Below are 15,641 nucleotides of genomic sequence, written 5' to 3' on the forward strand. Positions count from 1 at the left end.
TGTTAGCAGAAAACAAGTGGAAGATTGAACCTTTTCTTGATGACTACTAGACTCAGCATACAGTGTTAAGGAGCCCTTGTGAGATCAAGGTGGCTCTAATAGAGCAGTCATATACAGTTGGAGAATTATAATTATACGCTGAGCCAAGGGTTCGCCTAACTTGTTTACATTGTTGAATTAACCAACTGCAATGCATTTTATTCCCATTACTGTATTATTATTTGCTACATCATCATGCAAATGATCATTGTAATTGCAATCTAAAAAAATACTGACACCTAAATGTTGTGTTCTTGGACCTAACTTTTAACGTGCTTGCTTAAACTAGTTAAGAAAAAACATGCATCGTACATTCAGAAAGTCTGTGCCCCCTCCCCAATACTGTATCTTTAATATTACTCCAAGCATCAAGTTTATTGCTGAGATTATAATTATCAATTTAACAGCAAGAGAGGCAAATCTGATCTCTTTTTTTGGTACATATACATGGGTCATTCCATGTCAAAGAATTTAGGGTCACCTCTCGGATTTTGACAAAACTTGGTGTGTTTGTAGTACCTGTGGTGCTTATCACTCATGCAAATTTTTAGCTCCATACACCCCTGTCTATTTATGACCACAAATATTTTGAATATTTCATGAAAATTCAGTCCATCTCTAGTTACAAAATCAAATGTAACTTCACGCTGTGTGAATATTTTTAAACACAATTTTCACTGATGGAAGACTGTAAATTGACCTTTCTAGTGATTCCTAAATTATGGGATATCTACTTAATTATGGTTTGAAAGTACTGTTTTGAAAATTTTATATTGTGAAAAGGCTGCTTTTTTGAAATTCTTCGAATTTTTGTGTGAATAATGGTTGGGTCATGGTCTATGTTTGATAATTTTTTTGTAGTGGGACCACAATGGGTTCAAGAGATATAATGAATTATGTTGTGGTATGTAGATAAGGCCATGCCAAGTTTGTCTTACAGACTGAAGAGTATTAGTGACCACCTGTATTGAAAGACCATCTATATGTAAAATTGTGAATAATAGCAATATCTATTCCTAAGCATTATTAGCCAATCATTGGTGACTTCATAGATACCCCTGTGCTAGGGTATATTATCTATGGTGGCTTGGTTGATAATAAGGCAATTCATTATTATACCAGCATTACATGCATTAGATACAGTGTGAAACACAACATGGATGATTAAATTTTGCTGCAAATACAGTTATCAAAAATGCACTATAATATACATATAAGAGAAATGAAAATATAGTTCCGCAAACGTGTCTGTATAAATAATTCAAAATCACAACTATATCCCAGTTATTTACATTCCCTTATTCACTTTACACATATTTCTTATCTTCTTCAAATGTTTTCATCCAATTGATGTAACTAGTGAGATGGTCTCCCAACTTCATCTCGTCCACACCAAGATCAGCTAGACTTTTCTGAAACTTGGAGTTGTAGCTTGCTTTACGCTCTGTACGATTATGTGTTGTGGTTTGTATCTCAACAGCATTTGATACAACATGGTCAGATATTGGCAGATTACAGAATGAGTAAATTTTCTTCAGAGTGGCACACAAATTGTTCACATACATGGTAAATGGAATAACAAGTTTGTTGCTATCAGATTGTCCATAAAACGTCATCTCTTGTTCACAGTAGGCAGTTTGTGACTGCACGCCCCAATTACGTGCCACTTTCCATGATGTTGGATATAAACCAAACTCAAATTGTACGGGTCCATCCACCGACATTGTCTTTGTAAATTTAATTGTACTATGTACACGCTTTACTGGATCTCGTACTATGGTGAAGAATTTCACTCCTCGGTAGAGTTTATTAATAACAGGAGCATGAATCAAGAAATGCCCTTTGATTAAAATTCGTTGACCAGGTATGCTACGATAATAAATAATCTTTCTCATAATACTGTCAGTAAACTTTAGCAGATTGTTGCAAAAGCATTCATCTATTGGTTCATCCAGTGGCACATAGCAAAAGCCCCATTTCATAAAAGAGGTACCCAAGAACCATGACAGTCCACCAAAATGCCATGATCTTACAAAGAAATCCAAACTGTCAGTTTTTGATGAATCAAAGTTGTGATGCTTTTTCCCTTCGTCTCCACACAACTTTCTCTGTATCCACCAACTGTTTTTTCCAACTAATTTCCACATCCACAGAAAAGGATACATGCCCTCTTGAACTGTTGGTACAAGAAATGTGTCCTTGTCATCTTCCAATAGTTAGCAAGCTGTGTAGAGCCACTACGAACACCAGTAATAAAAAACACTGGTTCCACTGGCCCAAAGTTATGGTATGATGGATACAATAGTTCATCAATAAACCAACACACTCCATACACAGGTGATTTAATCATATAACTAAGTACAATAAGAAACACCAATATTCTATTGGTTAATGGAATATTCTCATCTTTATTTCCTTCTGTCCATGCAGCAATTAAGTACCTACAGAACCTACTCCATGGTGACACTATTGGGGGAAGTCCCCACACCAATAGACCCAGAATATACAGTGGTAGACAGGCCAGTGATAATGGCAGCCATAATATTGTCATCTTTACACATTCAAGTAAGATGGCCACCACTGCACCAAGTAGTTGAGGATGAGCAGGATCATCTGAACAATTCATGTGCTCTGAACACAGATCCATACTTTACATCAAGTGTCCTTAAGATATCACTTAGTGTAAGTAGCAAATTACCAGGACTATGCCTGTAAATACAGAATATTTCTATTAAATGTATAGTAGTATCATAATACTATACAATATCTATGCCAAAGCAGCTAAGCTGTGAATAAAGGGTGCAGCCTGTGATGTTGCCATTATCAAATTTGGTTAATATTATAATCATTGCAGCCATTTCTTGGCTACCACCTTTAATTTCACAACTTTTTTTACTTTGATTTTTTTGGAAGCTGCACCTTTTTTCACAGTTTGGTTGTTTTAGCATAGATCGATCTATTTTTGCAACTGCAAGCCCCCAAAGCCAGCCACATGCCAGTTTTGAGGGTTTCCTTTTACTTGTATATTTCTTTACTTTGCACTATTTGTTGTTTATGATTAAAGGTACCACTTTCATACTTCAGATCAAAGGAGCCGCCCAGGCTACATTGTAAATGTAGCCCAGTTGGCGACTTCCCTGGGCTATATCTAAATGTAGGCCGAGCTACAACTGTGCAGAGATTATGTAGATATTAAAGCCAGAATCGATTGTGGGGATCAATTAATACTCATGTGATTAGTATGTATGACTTGGATTTGGCTATGAAAACCACTCAGATGGAAGTATTTTCTTTTCCTTGCTATCCTACAAGTTGAAAAATGTTGGGTTAAGGTGATAACTACCAAGTGTTCCCATACATTCTCGAATACGGACCACACACACATTACTGATAACACAAAATTACACTCTACCACTCTGCAAACAAGCTTACCCATCTAGGCTTTAATAAACTCCATAATTATGCCATAAACAATTCAATAGCACTGATTAAAACATTAAACTTATGCAACGTGTAAAAAAAAAGTTTAAAAAATACATGACAACAAACACTACAATTATAGTCTACAATACACAAACTATCACTACAATGAAGAAAGTACAACTACAGGGAAAGGGGAAAGTCATCATCACCACCTTGCAGAGCCCGATATCTTAAAATCATTCTAGCAATATCCGTTGAAAGTTGTTGAAGTAAATTTCATCCGGCCACTTAGGTGAAACACCGCTACAGGCAGTGGTACAATTAGCAATTAAATGAAGAATTTACAAAGCAAAAGGTATCCAGACCCCAAAACATCCACAACTAAAGGAATAAAATCACCTCTTTCCTTCGTAACTGCGTAATACCTAAAGGATTTGTCCATTCATCATTGCCAAACATAGCCAGCTGCTGACCCATAATTGAATATTTCAAGCATATATTATAATATATATAATATTTATCTGGTGGTTGCACTTGTATTAGCTTGGGTGATTGATTGCCTGGCATGGGCTATTAAGCCTACTACAGATGGGAAGTGTTGACACGGGGTATTCAGGCCCTTAGCCCTCGGGCTATTTGGCATACATATCAGGCAAGCCCTCGTTCCCGTGTTATAACTATTACATTGCAACAGTATAATCATCCGAATGCTCTACAGGGTGACTAGATAATCTATGCTGAACTTTCTCTAGTTCCTGCAGTCGTTACCTTACCATGGTTTGGCCAATTTTGGATTATTCCTGTACCATATACACAATAAGCTTGAAATTGTTTAACATTGAGCTGCCAGTTTTATCAAACAACTACTTCTATCAAGCAAGTGTCACTGAAATGTTAAAAAGTTAAGCCTCCTATCTATATCACAAAGAAGAGATAATATGAAACTTGTAACTTTCTATAATATCATCAACCAATATAGTCAGGGAATATTATCAGATATCTGGCAAATCTGGGAATAAATTCCTTACCAAAAAATTTTTTCACCAATGTGTTTGCAAAGGTGTTTGTTGACATATTTCAAAAAGTTTAAATTCAACTCCTGTAGGGAAACCCATGACAGCTGCTGGAACATGGGGTACCCGGAACCATATCAGGAAAATGGAAAAGTTTAATTTTGTCTTGTGTGGAGTCAAACTAGGGATTTTTCATGACTCTGAATTGAATAAAAGCACCAAAACTGCTCCTTGGTGAGAAAAATGCCATGTCCACTTTTCTGATATTCACAAGAACTACTTGAAACTAATCACCTGAATACAAGGAAATGTTTTGAAAGTTTTACCCATGGGAACCATGTTGTCCATCACTCTTGTCATGAATGGTCTGGTACTTCTGCATTGAGCAGAGACTGATGAAGGCGGCCAAGTCAGAAGGTGGGTTGAGCAGAGGGAGGATGAGGAATAGTGATTCTGGCCACAAGTGCTGGATACAAACCCTCAGCCACTTTTCCTATATCAACCACTGCATGGAAGAGGGCGTCAAGAAACATGGTCCACTCCACAAACACCTAGCTAAAACACAGATGAAGCGAGACACTGAACAATGTATTAACCCTTCCTTCTCCATACTACAATCCGAGGCCATTATTACCGCTACATGAGACCCTTATCAAGAATAGACTGTCACTTACACTCCTTCCCACCAGCAATAAAGTTATGGAACAGCCTACGCCCAGATGCAGCAGGAACAACACTAGAAAGATTTAAACAGTTGGTAAACTTCAATTATAATTTATTTAACTAGTTTGTAGCTAATCATCCTATCTGTTGCACAAAATCGTATGTAATTTCACTGTGCCTTATACTCCTTGGTGGAGGCACTGCACAAATACAGTACAATGTAATACAATACTCTCTACAGAGAGACTTATTTACAAGTGTAATTGTGAATTGGGCATACATATCATATCAGGAAAATCCCTCATGGCCATGGCATATACTCAGGAGTGGAGTAGGAATGTATATAGACCAGACATTTTGTGATGTCGAGGTCTAGCTGCATGCACAACACTGTTAGGGCATACATTAGTGTATGAAGCACACTAACATGTGATGCATGCAAACCCAGGAGGGTCTAAGGGCATGCCACTTTGCTAGACATTCTAAAATTGAATTTGAGTGTAGTATTTCCAGGTTACCGCTTCTCACTTGTGGAATCAATACCACCAATACTGTTATCAAAGACCTACACTATCAGATGTGATTACCATGTACATACCATTACCATGCACATTTGGGTTGTCATCTGCTCTGTAGTTTAGTTTTGATTCTGTATACTCGTCCAGTTGTTCTTGTTTGTACATCATGTTTAGCTATTTTTACACTGTGTATAGCTGTCTAATTAGTATTGCTATATATGTTGTCACTCTTGCAAGGAAGAATGGCTCTAGCCAATTGCTTGGAGTAAGCAATAAATCTAATCAATATTTGCTTGACTGTTGTATTAGGGTGACTGCTCTATTAGGATATCTCAATATATTATAACACAGTTGACCTAGGAATCTAGGAGCATACTTACTTAACACTGTGAAACTGTATTTGAGAGTGATTTCAGTAATATATCAGAATAGCTACTGCTTGACTGTTTTATTTGGGTGATTGCTCTATTAGGGTAAATTTACCTTTATGCATTATTGTAGAATTTAGTTGATTCACTAAGTAGCTGGATGCACATTGTTGCAGGTCTTAGCAATGAAAAAGATAGTGTGTATCAAAGCCATGCCAATGTTTGTTACCATAAATTAGTGTGTTCCTGCAGGACAATTGATCAGTAAGTCTGTGATAAAAAACAGTTGCATACCCCCTGTAGTTGCAAAGACTAGTGGGCTAAAGAATGCCTCGTGAACCCAATCACCATACTCTCTGTTTAGCCTGTTCATGCTGCCTGTAGATGGAGGGAATAGTGGAATTATGGTAACAGGTGCATTAGGATGAAAAATTTCTACATCAAAAAAGGCACCCTGCCTCCTTCCTGTGCATGAATGTCAGCACGTGCTTCATCCTGTTTGTTAGAAGACAGTGGGACAATAGCCTCACCAGAAAGTGGTTTCAAAGGTGGCTCAATCACAACATCAAAGCACACCTGGTTAAGCCGTTCAGCAGTAATATCTCGTATTCATTATGCCTTAGGCCACCACGTTGACAAGTCATGGAATTAAAAGATGAACCACATACACAATGACTAGGAACACTAATAAGTTTCCAGCTATACCGTAAATGTAGAGCATCCCAAAACTCTTGCTTATTACAGTGAAAACCCTGATCTGTGAATAGTAATCAAGAGGATGAGCCAATCTCACTGTTCAGATCCATAACTCATTGGAGGGATGGAGAAAGACGAGAATGAACCTGTTTAGCAGCTTCCTTAGAAGCAGAAGGTCTGTGGAGATGAACACTGGCTTTGATATTGTGAACATCTGAGATAGGGACTTAAACTGCTTGTCCTATGATTAGGTCTTTAAGAGGATTGGTGATTTTGATGGAAGCACTATACTGGGAATCAGCAATAGAAGTAGGATTAACAACACCCAATGGCATGGAAAAGAAAGTAGGTCTCACTCCTCCACTGAACAGGGACCCGACCAGTAAGAGAGGAATAAGCTTTAAATGTATGGCAGAGGATTAAACAGTGAGCCAATATTAGGGATGGTTCTCATTACATATACCCAGAAATCATTTAAATCTTGTGTAAATGCACAGTAGGAGTAGCAATGTTAGCAAGAGCTGACACTTCATCTGTCCACTTTGACACTGCGAATGACAAAAGTCATGAGTTCCAAGTGCAGCACCAAGATGTCTTTGCCCTCGAGAAGTGATCTGAATGTTTGAACCAGCAAAAAAAGATTGTACAACATGTAGATATGTTTTGGATACATTTGGAAAGTATCCAAAGTTTGGACCAACGCAAGAAAGATGCTTCCACCAAGCAAGCAAAGAAGACAGTGACCCCACCACAGTGGCATCATCAGCAAACAGGCATCAGGCTCAACTATACATAACTGTTTAATCAAGGGAGTAGCATATATTGCAATGGCTAGCGGGTCCCCCTGGATAGTACCCTCAGTCGAGGCCAGCTCTTCCTCACCCATCACGAACAGACAAACTGGGGAACCATAAGTATTATTGAGCACCATGAATAAGGTAATGGAAATGTTGTGAAGAGCAGCCTGACAATACACAGAGTTAGAGACATTGGAGGCATCAACTTGAAGTGCAGCCACATAATCATCACGACAAAACAAGTCACACATGGCATGTACCACAGCTTCAGAACCTGCTGCATGCCCAGCACAAGTTTGCAAAGGACCAACAGCTGTCATGACATCATCACTAATACAAAACAAAATTACCTTCGCCACAATCTGATGGGGAACATCTCCAATATCCTTTGTCTAAAGGAGTTAATCAACAAGCTACAAAAGGCATCAATACTGTAGAGTCAACATCATGAGTAAAAATTAAGCGAGCATAGAGGCTAGTGCACTACATATGCTTACAGAAGCATCTTCAAAAGATGTACATATCCTCCTCCATGCATTAGCATCCACTCCAGATGGTCCAGCAGCACTATGGGTATGAAGGGAAACTCCCTTAATCACATCACCAGTTCAAACACATATAGGATCAAAACAAGGTTTGGATCAAGAAGAGTATCAGGCTGCAGGGACGGATCCAGAGGGGTTCAAAGGGTTCCATGGACCCCCCTTTTGAAAGGGCCTCTGATTCGAGATACTCTAATAGAGCAGTCAAGATACTCCAATAGAGCAGTCACAGTATTCTTCTGAGGAGTAGTGTAGCAAGAGCTATGCAGTGTTGGGAGTAACGCGTTACATAAGTAATACATTACGTAATATTATCACTTTTGTGGTAACTAAGTAATATAACGAAATACACTATAAAAACAGGTAATATAACTCAAGTTACTTTACTTACTAATGTAATGCGTTACCTAAGTAATATAGTTACTGTAACGAGTCTAATATTACATAATATTATTACTACAAGTAACGAAGTTACTAATCTCGTTAGTAATCCACTGTGTAATGCCTAGCCACAACGAAGTAATGAAGCCTACTGAATGAAGCTTATTCACCAGCTTCTTACTTATAACCAAGATTTGCACACTGCCCAACAACACAATCATGTCACGTGATAAGGTGGTAGTTTCACATGTGACAGCTTAAGGCTGTGGGCTGTAGACACAAAGTAATATAATATGTAATATTATTATAGTTACTTTACTTTATGGGTAATATGTAACTGTAACTAAATAGTTCAGTTGCAAGTAATATGTAATTAGTTACTTTAAAAAGTAACCTGCCCAACACTGAGCTATGTATGTAGTTATAAATTATAAATAAGGAGATGTAGTTGGTGGAGAGATAAGGGTAGCTATTGTCACAGGGGCATAGGGAGGGGTTCAGGAACCCCCTGTAAAATTTAGACTTCTGAGTTTTAGGCCAGACAAACTGTTTCTCATCCGGCCATCCTTGCCCGCATCCCTTTTTACCCCACCACCTCTAATATCATTATTGCTATTATCAATCACGTGCACACGTATTTTGATGCTAAGAAGGCTGGCTATCATTTTACAGCACAACAAATGTCACTTGCGCCTCAGAACAGTGCATGCTAGTTGATAAAGGTTTAGCTAGCCTTTATAGTAACAGACAGCTTGATTTGGAGTATTTTCTTTAATAATGAATAATGAAAAATGACCTCCCGTCCACATGGAAATCCAAATTTTTATGGATGAGAAACAAGTAATCAAGTTTGCCTGGCCTTACAGCAGGACCCTAACACACCATTTAGTGTGGCAGGACAAAATGAGTGAGTAACAGTGTATGGCACAGCACAACAATTGATAAAGCTTGCATTCATCTCTCAGGGAAAGATTTATACACAGGTAACATGAGCCCTCTTGAAAACTTGTTTAAAAGATTGATATACTCTATCTAATAGAGCAGTCAGGTATATATATTCTAATAGAACAGTCAGATATATACTCTAATAGAGCAGTCAGGTATATATACTCTAATAGAGCAGTCAGGTATATATACTCTAATAGAGCAGTCACATATACTCTAAAGAACAATCATGCATTTAAATATCCATAATATTATATGTTAAGGGAACTTCATTGGCGTAGTGCTTTTTCAGACATTCTAATTACATTTAATAAATGCAAACTGAACATGACCTTATACTGCTATAGCTTTGGTGTGCAATATAGAACTCCAGTAATTTATCACTTGGGCATGCAGAATGAATCCATGCTATGCGTAGTTATAATTGTAACTCATTCCATTTGTATCAGTGATTCATGGTCCCTATACCAGTGGGATACAGATGTCTATATGTGTCTCTATTTGTTATGCTGTCTGTTTCCACTAAGTAGCTTTTTCTAGTTAATGTACTATTTTTACACAAAACTATAGCAATTTGCTGAGTTTTGATTCATTAAAATATTGAAAATCTCTCAGCGGCTGGGGGCTGTGCCCCCAGACCCCTGCTTCTAGTAACTCAATACTGTTGTTGGAACCCCCTTCAAAAAAATCCTGGCTGTGCCCCTGTGTCAGCAGGTAGTTAGCTTTTTTTTTTCATCTTCAACTTACAGCTAGGCTGGAGTTGCATTTCCAGAGTAGTAAAAAGTCTGGATCCGCCCCTGGGGTGCTTCTCAGCCAGAATTTCCTCTGCAATAGGATTGTCACAATTATCAGTGCCATGATCCCTAATATACAGTATGGTAGTACTGTATATTAGGGATCACTGAGGTTTACACTTTCTCACAAAAAAAAGAACAAAACCACCTCATAATACCTTCATGGCACCTTGGCAGTATTGGTGAGGCATGTACCAAGCCCAAAAGTGCACCTGAAAAGTTTCCAATAGGTTGCTACAGAATTTTTCTACTGACTGACTGACTGGTGCTTTTTGGCACACCACAGTATGTACAATAGGTAGCTAACAGGTAAGTCCATGATGCGTGCATTCTGTACCTTGACTTATTTGGCAAACAAGCTATATCACTATATCCATAGGTGGGGTGTCTATTAATCTATGGTATGTCAAGCTGCCACGTCAATTGTCTAGCGGCGCCCGCCATTTCGTACTCAAAAGGGCAGCGGGCTAACATACAGATGCTACAGAACACACTATGCAAATTTATAATAACCACACAGACACGGTTACCATTAGATTGAACTGATACTGGAGTGTCTTTATATAGTGCGTGCTACTCCTCGATTATGTCGATGACTTTCAGATTTGTAGTTCCCTAACAACAATAATTCTCCTCATCCGCCCACGCTCTTGATCACGAGATACAAAGGTTAATTATGCGGCGGGAATTCATCTCGGGGTTCTATTACCAGCTCGATTACCAGTTTTGTTCATTGGCTGCTGGCTGTCTGCATGTCTAGCGAGCGAGCTAGCGAGCCTGAGGTCGTTGACTCTTTGATGCACTGATGATAAAGATTAGATTGAATGGTCAGTTCGAAAGTGGCGTATAGTGTCGCGTGGTCGGTCAGGCAGGCCAGCTGACTCAGCTGGTACCTCGGCTGGTACTTGTTCTGGATACACTGGACTGGCCACGCGAGACTACATGTACCACTGTACTCTCAGTATTTCACCATACGTAGGGCAGGGAAGCACTAGTCTCGGGGGCTCGACTAGTCTATCAATACCTGGACTAGTGGACTGGACTGCTAGCACTCTCCCACGTTCATCACACAGCACTAATTGAACGATCAAAATTTTGCCACTATCATAAGTTACCGAGTAGAGAGAATATAAACTACCATGCACCATGAGTCTTTTCATTACTTGCATAAGCATAATGCTGCGTTGGAGTAACACTGATGTGGGTGATTTCTACAGGTACTGTAGTCTCCATTCTTTGTGATTATTTTATTAAAGGAGTTTATTGCTTGTAGCTATGTAGCTGACTCAATCTCGCACAGCCAGACTAATTATATATATAGAGTGGAGGAGATTACTGTACTTGTAGAAATCACCATGCCTCTTACAATGTTTCACTATGCTAACACAGCTACAAGTCAGTACTCATGGTGGTCTGTATTCTCTACTCAGCTAGTATGTATACCATCAAAATTCTGATTGTTCAATTAGTGTTTCACTAGTGCAGTATGATGAACGTTGGAGAGTGCAGTACATAATGAAATACGTAGGATTCCAGTCCAGTCCATGCAGAATCCAGTCCAGGTAATAGTGCTTTCCGTGGGGCATGTTATTAAATGCCGAGGCCATGATGTAGTTTCCCATCCTCTGCTGGTATCACGCCTGAGTACCACCCGGGGGGTCATGTTGTCATAAAGCATGTTAAGCATAAAAGCTGTTCCTGTATGCATGTGCGGCATACTATTAACTGAGTTATAAATTAATTTTATTTCATGGCTTCAGTTTGATTCCTAGATTATTTCCCGTTTCTGCCCTGTGGCTATAATGGAAGTACCACAACATTTTTATTATATGGCTGGCTATATTTCCACCTCATGGATTTTCACAATTATTAGAGGGTTTGTTAGAATTTTGATCAAGGCTTTAACCATAGTGAATGATGACTTTCCGCCTGCATCAGTATTTAGGAAATGTTTAGGGGTCATAGCTACAACTTTGGCCTAGTGCAGACTTTAAGTAAGATCTGTGGCATGCTGACCACATCCAGAATACACATACAATACATACAATTCTATCTACTTATAATTAATGATTTCTAGTAGTTGCTGCTAAACACTGGTTCGCTGTAGTCTATAGGTAGCTAATTAATTATTGAAATACTCTAATAGAACAGTCACTTTTAAATGAAACAGTCAACTGCAGTGGATTGATCACATATAATGAACAATGAGAATAAGCCTGCCTGCACTGCATCTTTGAAAACATCCTAATAAGAAACTACATCCTCAGTTGGAATGGCCTTATTGTGTTGTTTTGTTGTATATAGCTTGCTAATATTATATGTTTTGAATAGACAAATTTCATAATAAGGGAAAAAATTAACCGTTGCCCCTAGCAACCTAATTTTTACCTTATTTGTAGGTGTCAATGTCTAAAGTAACCTCTCCAAGTTTTAAAAGGATAGCGCATATAAGCCATGAGATATGACATTTTGAAGTTGCAATTTTTTCATCACTGTCTATGAGAGGTACACACCAGTTTCCCCTTCTCGGTAATCACACAAATCATGGGATTCAAAGAATGTCATATCTTAAGATCTATATACATTATCCATTTAAAACTTGGAGAAATTATTGTTGACATTCACACCTACAAATTATGTAAAACTGATTTATGAACTCTTTGGAATTTTGGTTTCTCCATATGTTAAAATACCTCATTTTTGTGATTGCCCAGAAGGGGCAACTGTAGCCCCCTCGCATAGATTTATATGGGAAAACCACAAATTTCAAAATGTCACATCTTATGACATATATATGCTAGACAAAAATCTTAATTATAGTTCACATTTTTTTTGATAGAGGAAGTAAATGATGACTCTTTAAAATGATCACTTTAATAGGTGAAAATTTTGCGGCTATGTATTAGAGAGGTGCATATATGTAAAAAAAAATTCTTTATAAATATAAATTAGATCAGTAATCAGTTTTGTAATTAGGTCTCTGCGTGATGTCTGCACAATAAAATAAATTCACTTATTTATGGCTTTTAAGGGGATTTCCAGGCTTACACAACAGCACATTCCATTGCATCTGGTACTGCATTATTTTGCACAAGTCTGTACTGTTTGCACGAGCACTTATATTATGTTTATATCAGTTCTATGAACTGCTTTTCAGCAGTACCCTACAATAGACAAATTTCATAATAAGGCTTTATAGCGCATAATAATAACCGTTGCCCCTAGCAACCTGAATTTCCCATTATTTTTAGGTGATAATGTCTGAAGTAACTTCTCCAAATTTTGAAAGGATACCTAAAAATTGATGCAGGCAGTGACAGGAAACAATGAATAAAGTAATGGTAGCCAGCAATGGTCTCACATAGCAACTTGAAGTTCACGACTGTATCCCTAGGATGCATATAGCATAGCCAGCTCCCATGTTTTTCTCTACAGCAAATTTTCTCAGTCTAACTATAAAGAGTGTTGTAAATTCTTTTTGAAATTCCAATACAGTGAAACCAGGTCACTGCATAAGTGGTCACCTGTCAAACTGGCCATTATAAAAATTCCCACATGTGCTAACTGTGTACAAAGTGACCTGTTTAATGCAGCCACCTCCTTAATGAGGTTCCCTATGATGACCAGAATGGTTTCACTGTACTGCATTTCAATATTTAATAATGCACATCACAGTAATATTGCATCTTCTCAGTACTACAGGTGATGTCTTAAAGTATTTAATGTAAAGTATGGATCTGTGTTCAGAACACATGAATTGTTCAGATGATCCTGCTCATCCACAACTACTTGGTGTAGTGGTGGCCATCTTACTTCGATGTGTCAAGATGACAATATGGCTGCCATTATCACTGGCCTGTCTACCACCGTATATTCTGGGTCTATTGGTGTGGGGACTTCCCCCAATAGTGTCACCATGGAATAGGTTCTGTAGGTACTTCATTGCTGCATGGACAGAAGGAAATAAAGATGAGAATATTCCATTAACTAATAGAATATTGGTGTTTCTTATTGTACTTGGTTATATGATTAAATCACCTGTGTATGGAGTGTGTTGGTTTATTGATGAACTATTGTATCCATCATACCATAACTTTGAGCCAGTGGAACCAGTGTTTTTTATTACTGGTGTTCGTAGTGGCTCTACACAGCTTGCTAACTATTTGGAAGATGACAAGGACACATTTCTTGTACCAACAGTTCAAGAGGGCATGTATCCTTTTCTGTGGATGTGGAAATTAGTTGGAAAAAACAGTTGGTGGATACAGAGAAAGTTGTATGGGGGTGAAGGGAAAAAGCATCACAATTTTGACTCATCAAAAACTGACAGTTTGGATTTCTTTGTAAGATCATGGCATTTTGGTGGACTATCACGATACTTAGGTACCTCTTTTATGAAATGGGGCTTCTGCTATGTGCCACTGGATGAACCAATAGACGAATGGTTTTGCAACAATCTGCTAAAGTTTACTGACAGTATTATGAGAAAGATTATTTATTATCGTGGCAAACCTGGTCAACGGATCTTAATCAAAGGGCATTTTTTGATTCATGCTCCTGTTATTAATAAACTCTACCAAGGAGTGAAATTCTTTACTGTAGCGCGAGATCCAGTGGAACGTATTTTTAGTACAATCAACTATATGAAGGCTGTGTCAATGGATGGACCTGTACATTTTGAGTTTGGTTTATTTCCAGCACCATGGAAGGTGGTACGTAATTGGAGCTTGCAAACACAGATTATCTACTGTAAACGGGAGATGATGTTTTATGGACAATCTGATAACAACAGACGTGTTATTCCATTTACCATGTACGTGAACAACTTGTGTGCCACTCTGCAGGGAATTTACTCATTCTGTAATCTGTCAATACCTGACCATGTTGTATCAAATGCTGTTGAGATACAAATCACAACACATGATCGTACAAAACGTAAAGCGAGCTATGACTCCAAGTTTCAGAAAAGTTTAGTTGATCTTGGTGTGGATGAAGTGAAGCTAAGAGACCATCTCACTAGTTACATCAACTGGATGAAAAAGTTTGAAGAGGAGGATAAGAAATACATTTGAAGATAATTAGCATAAATAGGTATTGTATATATACAAAATTACAATATTTAGAAATGCATGCTAAAGTAGTGGTTGCATGTAAATTGTCATTGCATGGTGTTGTTGCTGTGTTAATTATTAGGTGCTCTTTCTGTTGCATTGTAACTATATCCAAGTCCATTTCTGTTTTAAGCATTTGCAAAGTGTGCATGTTCACTGAGTTGAATCTGTTCTGAGTGTGATATATTGTCATCTTTTAGGCACGTGTGGTTATTGTAACAAGTAACTGTACTATTATTATAACACTTTTGTCCCTTGCTCTACATACTACACATATCTGGTACATATTTTGTGAATATGGGGCCAGGGTGGCATTATTATGCTTGTCATTTCCTTCTAACTTCACTGTGT

General features: G+C 38.0%; 1 protein-coding gene across 2 annotated transcripts; it reads left to right on the plus strand.

Moving 5' to 3' along the window:
- Positions 1-10,869: 10,869 nt before the first annotated feature.
- Positions 10,870-15,305, plus strand: LOC136236722 (uncharacterized). Of its 2 annotated transcripts, none has more exons than XM_066026962.1 (2): positions 10,870-11,006; positions 13,882-15,305. In XM_066026962.1, exon 2 carries the CDS (start codon positions 13,911-13,913, stop codon positions 15,249-15,251), a length of 1,341 nt encoding a protein of 446 aa, XP_065883034.1. In that variant the 5' UTR covers positions 10,870-11,006; positions 13,882-13,910; the 3' UTR covers positions 15,252-15,305. The 2 variants fall into 2 exon arrangements, with proteins under 2 accessions (XP_065883034.1, XP_065883033.1); XM_066026961.1 differs by having other exon boundaries at positions 10,881-11,006; positions 13,874-15,305.
- Positions 15,306-15,641: the final 336 nt, after the last annotated feature.

The sequence above is a fragment of the Dysidea avara genome, chromosome 10 (genome assembly GCF_963678975.1).
Source record: "Dysidea avara chromosome 10, odDysAvar1.4, whole genome shotgun sequence".
In the NCBI taxonomy this organism is placed as follows: Eukaryota; Metazoa; Porifera; class Demospongiae; order Dictyoceratida; family Dysideidae; genus Dysidea; species Dysidea avara.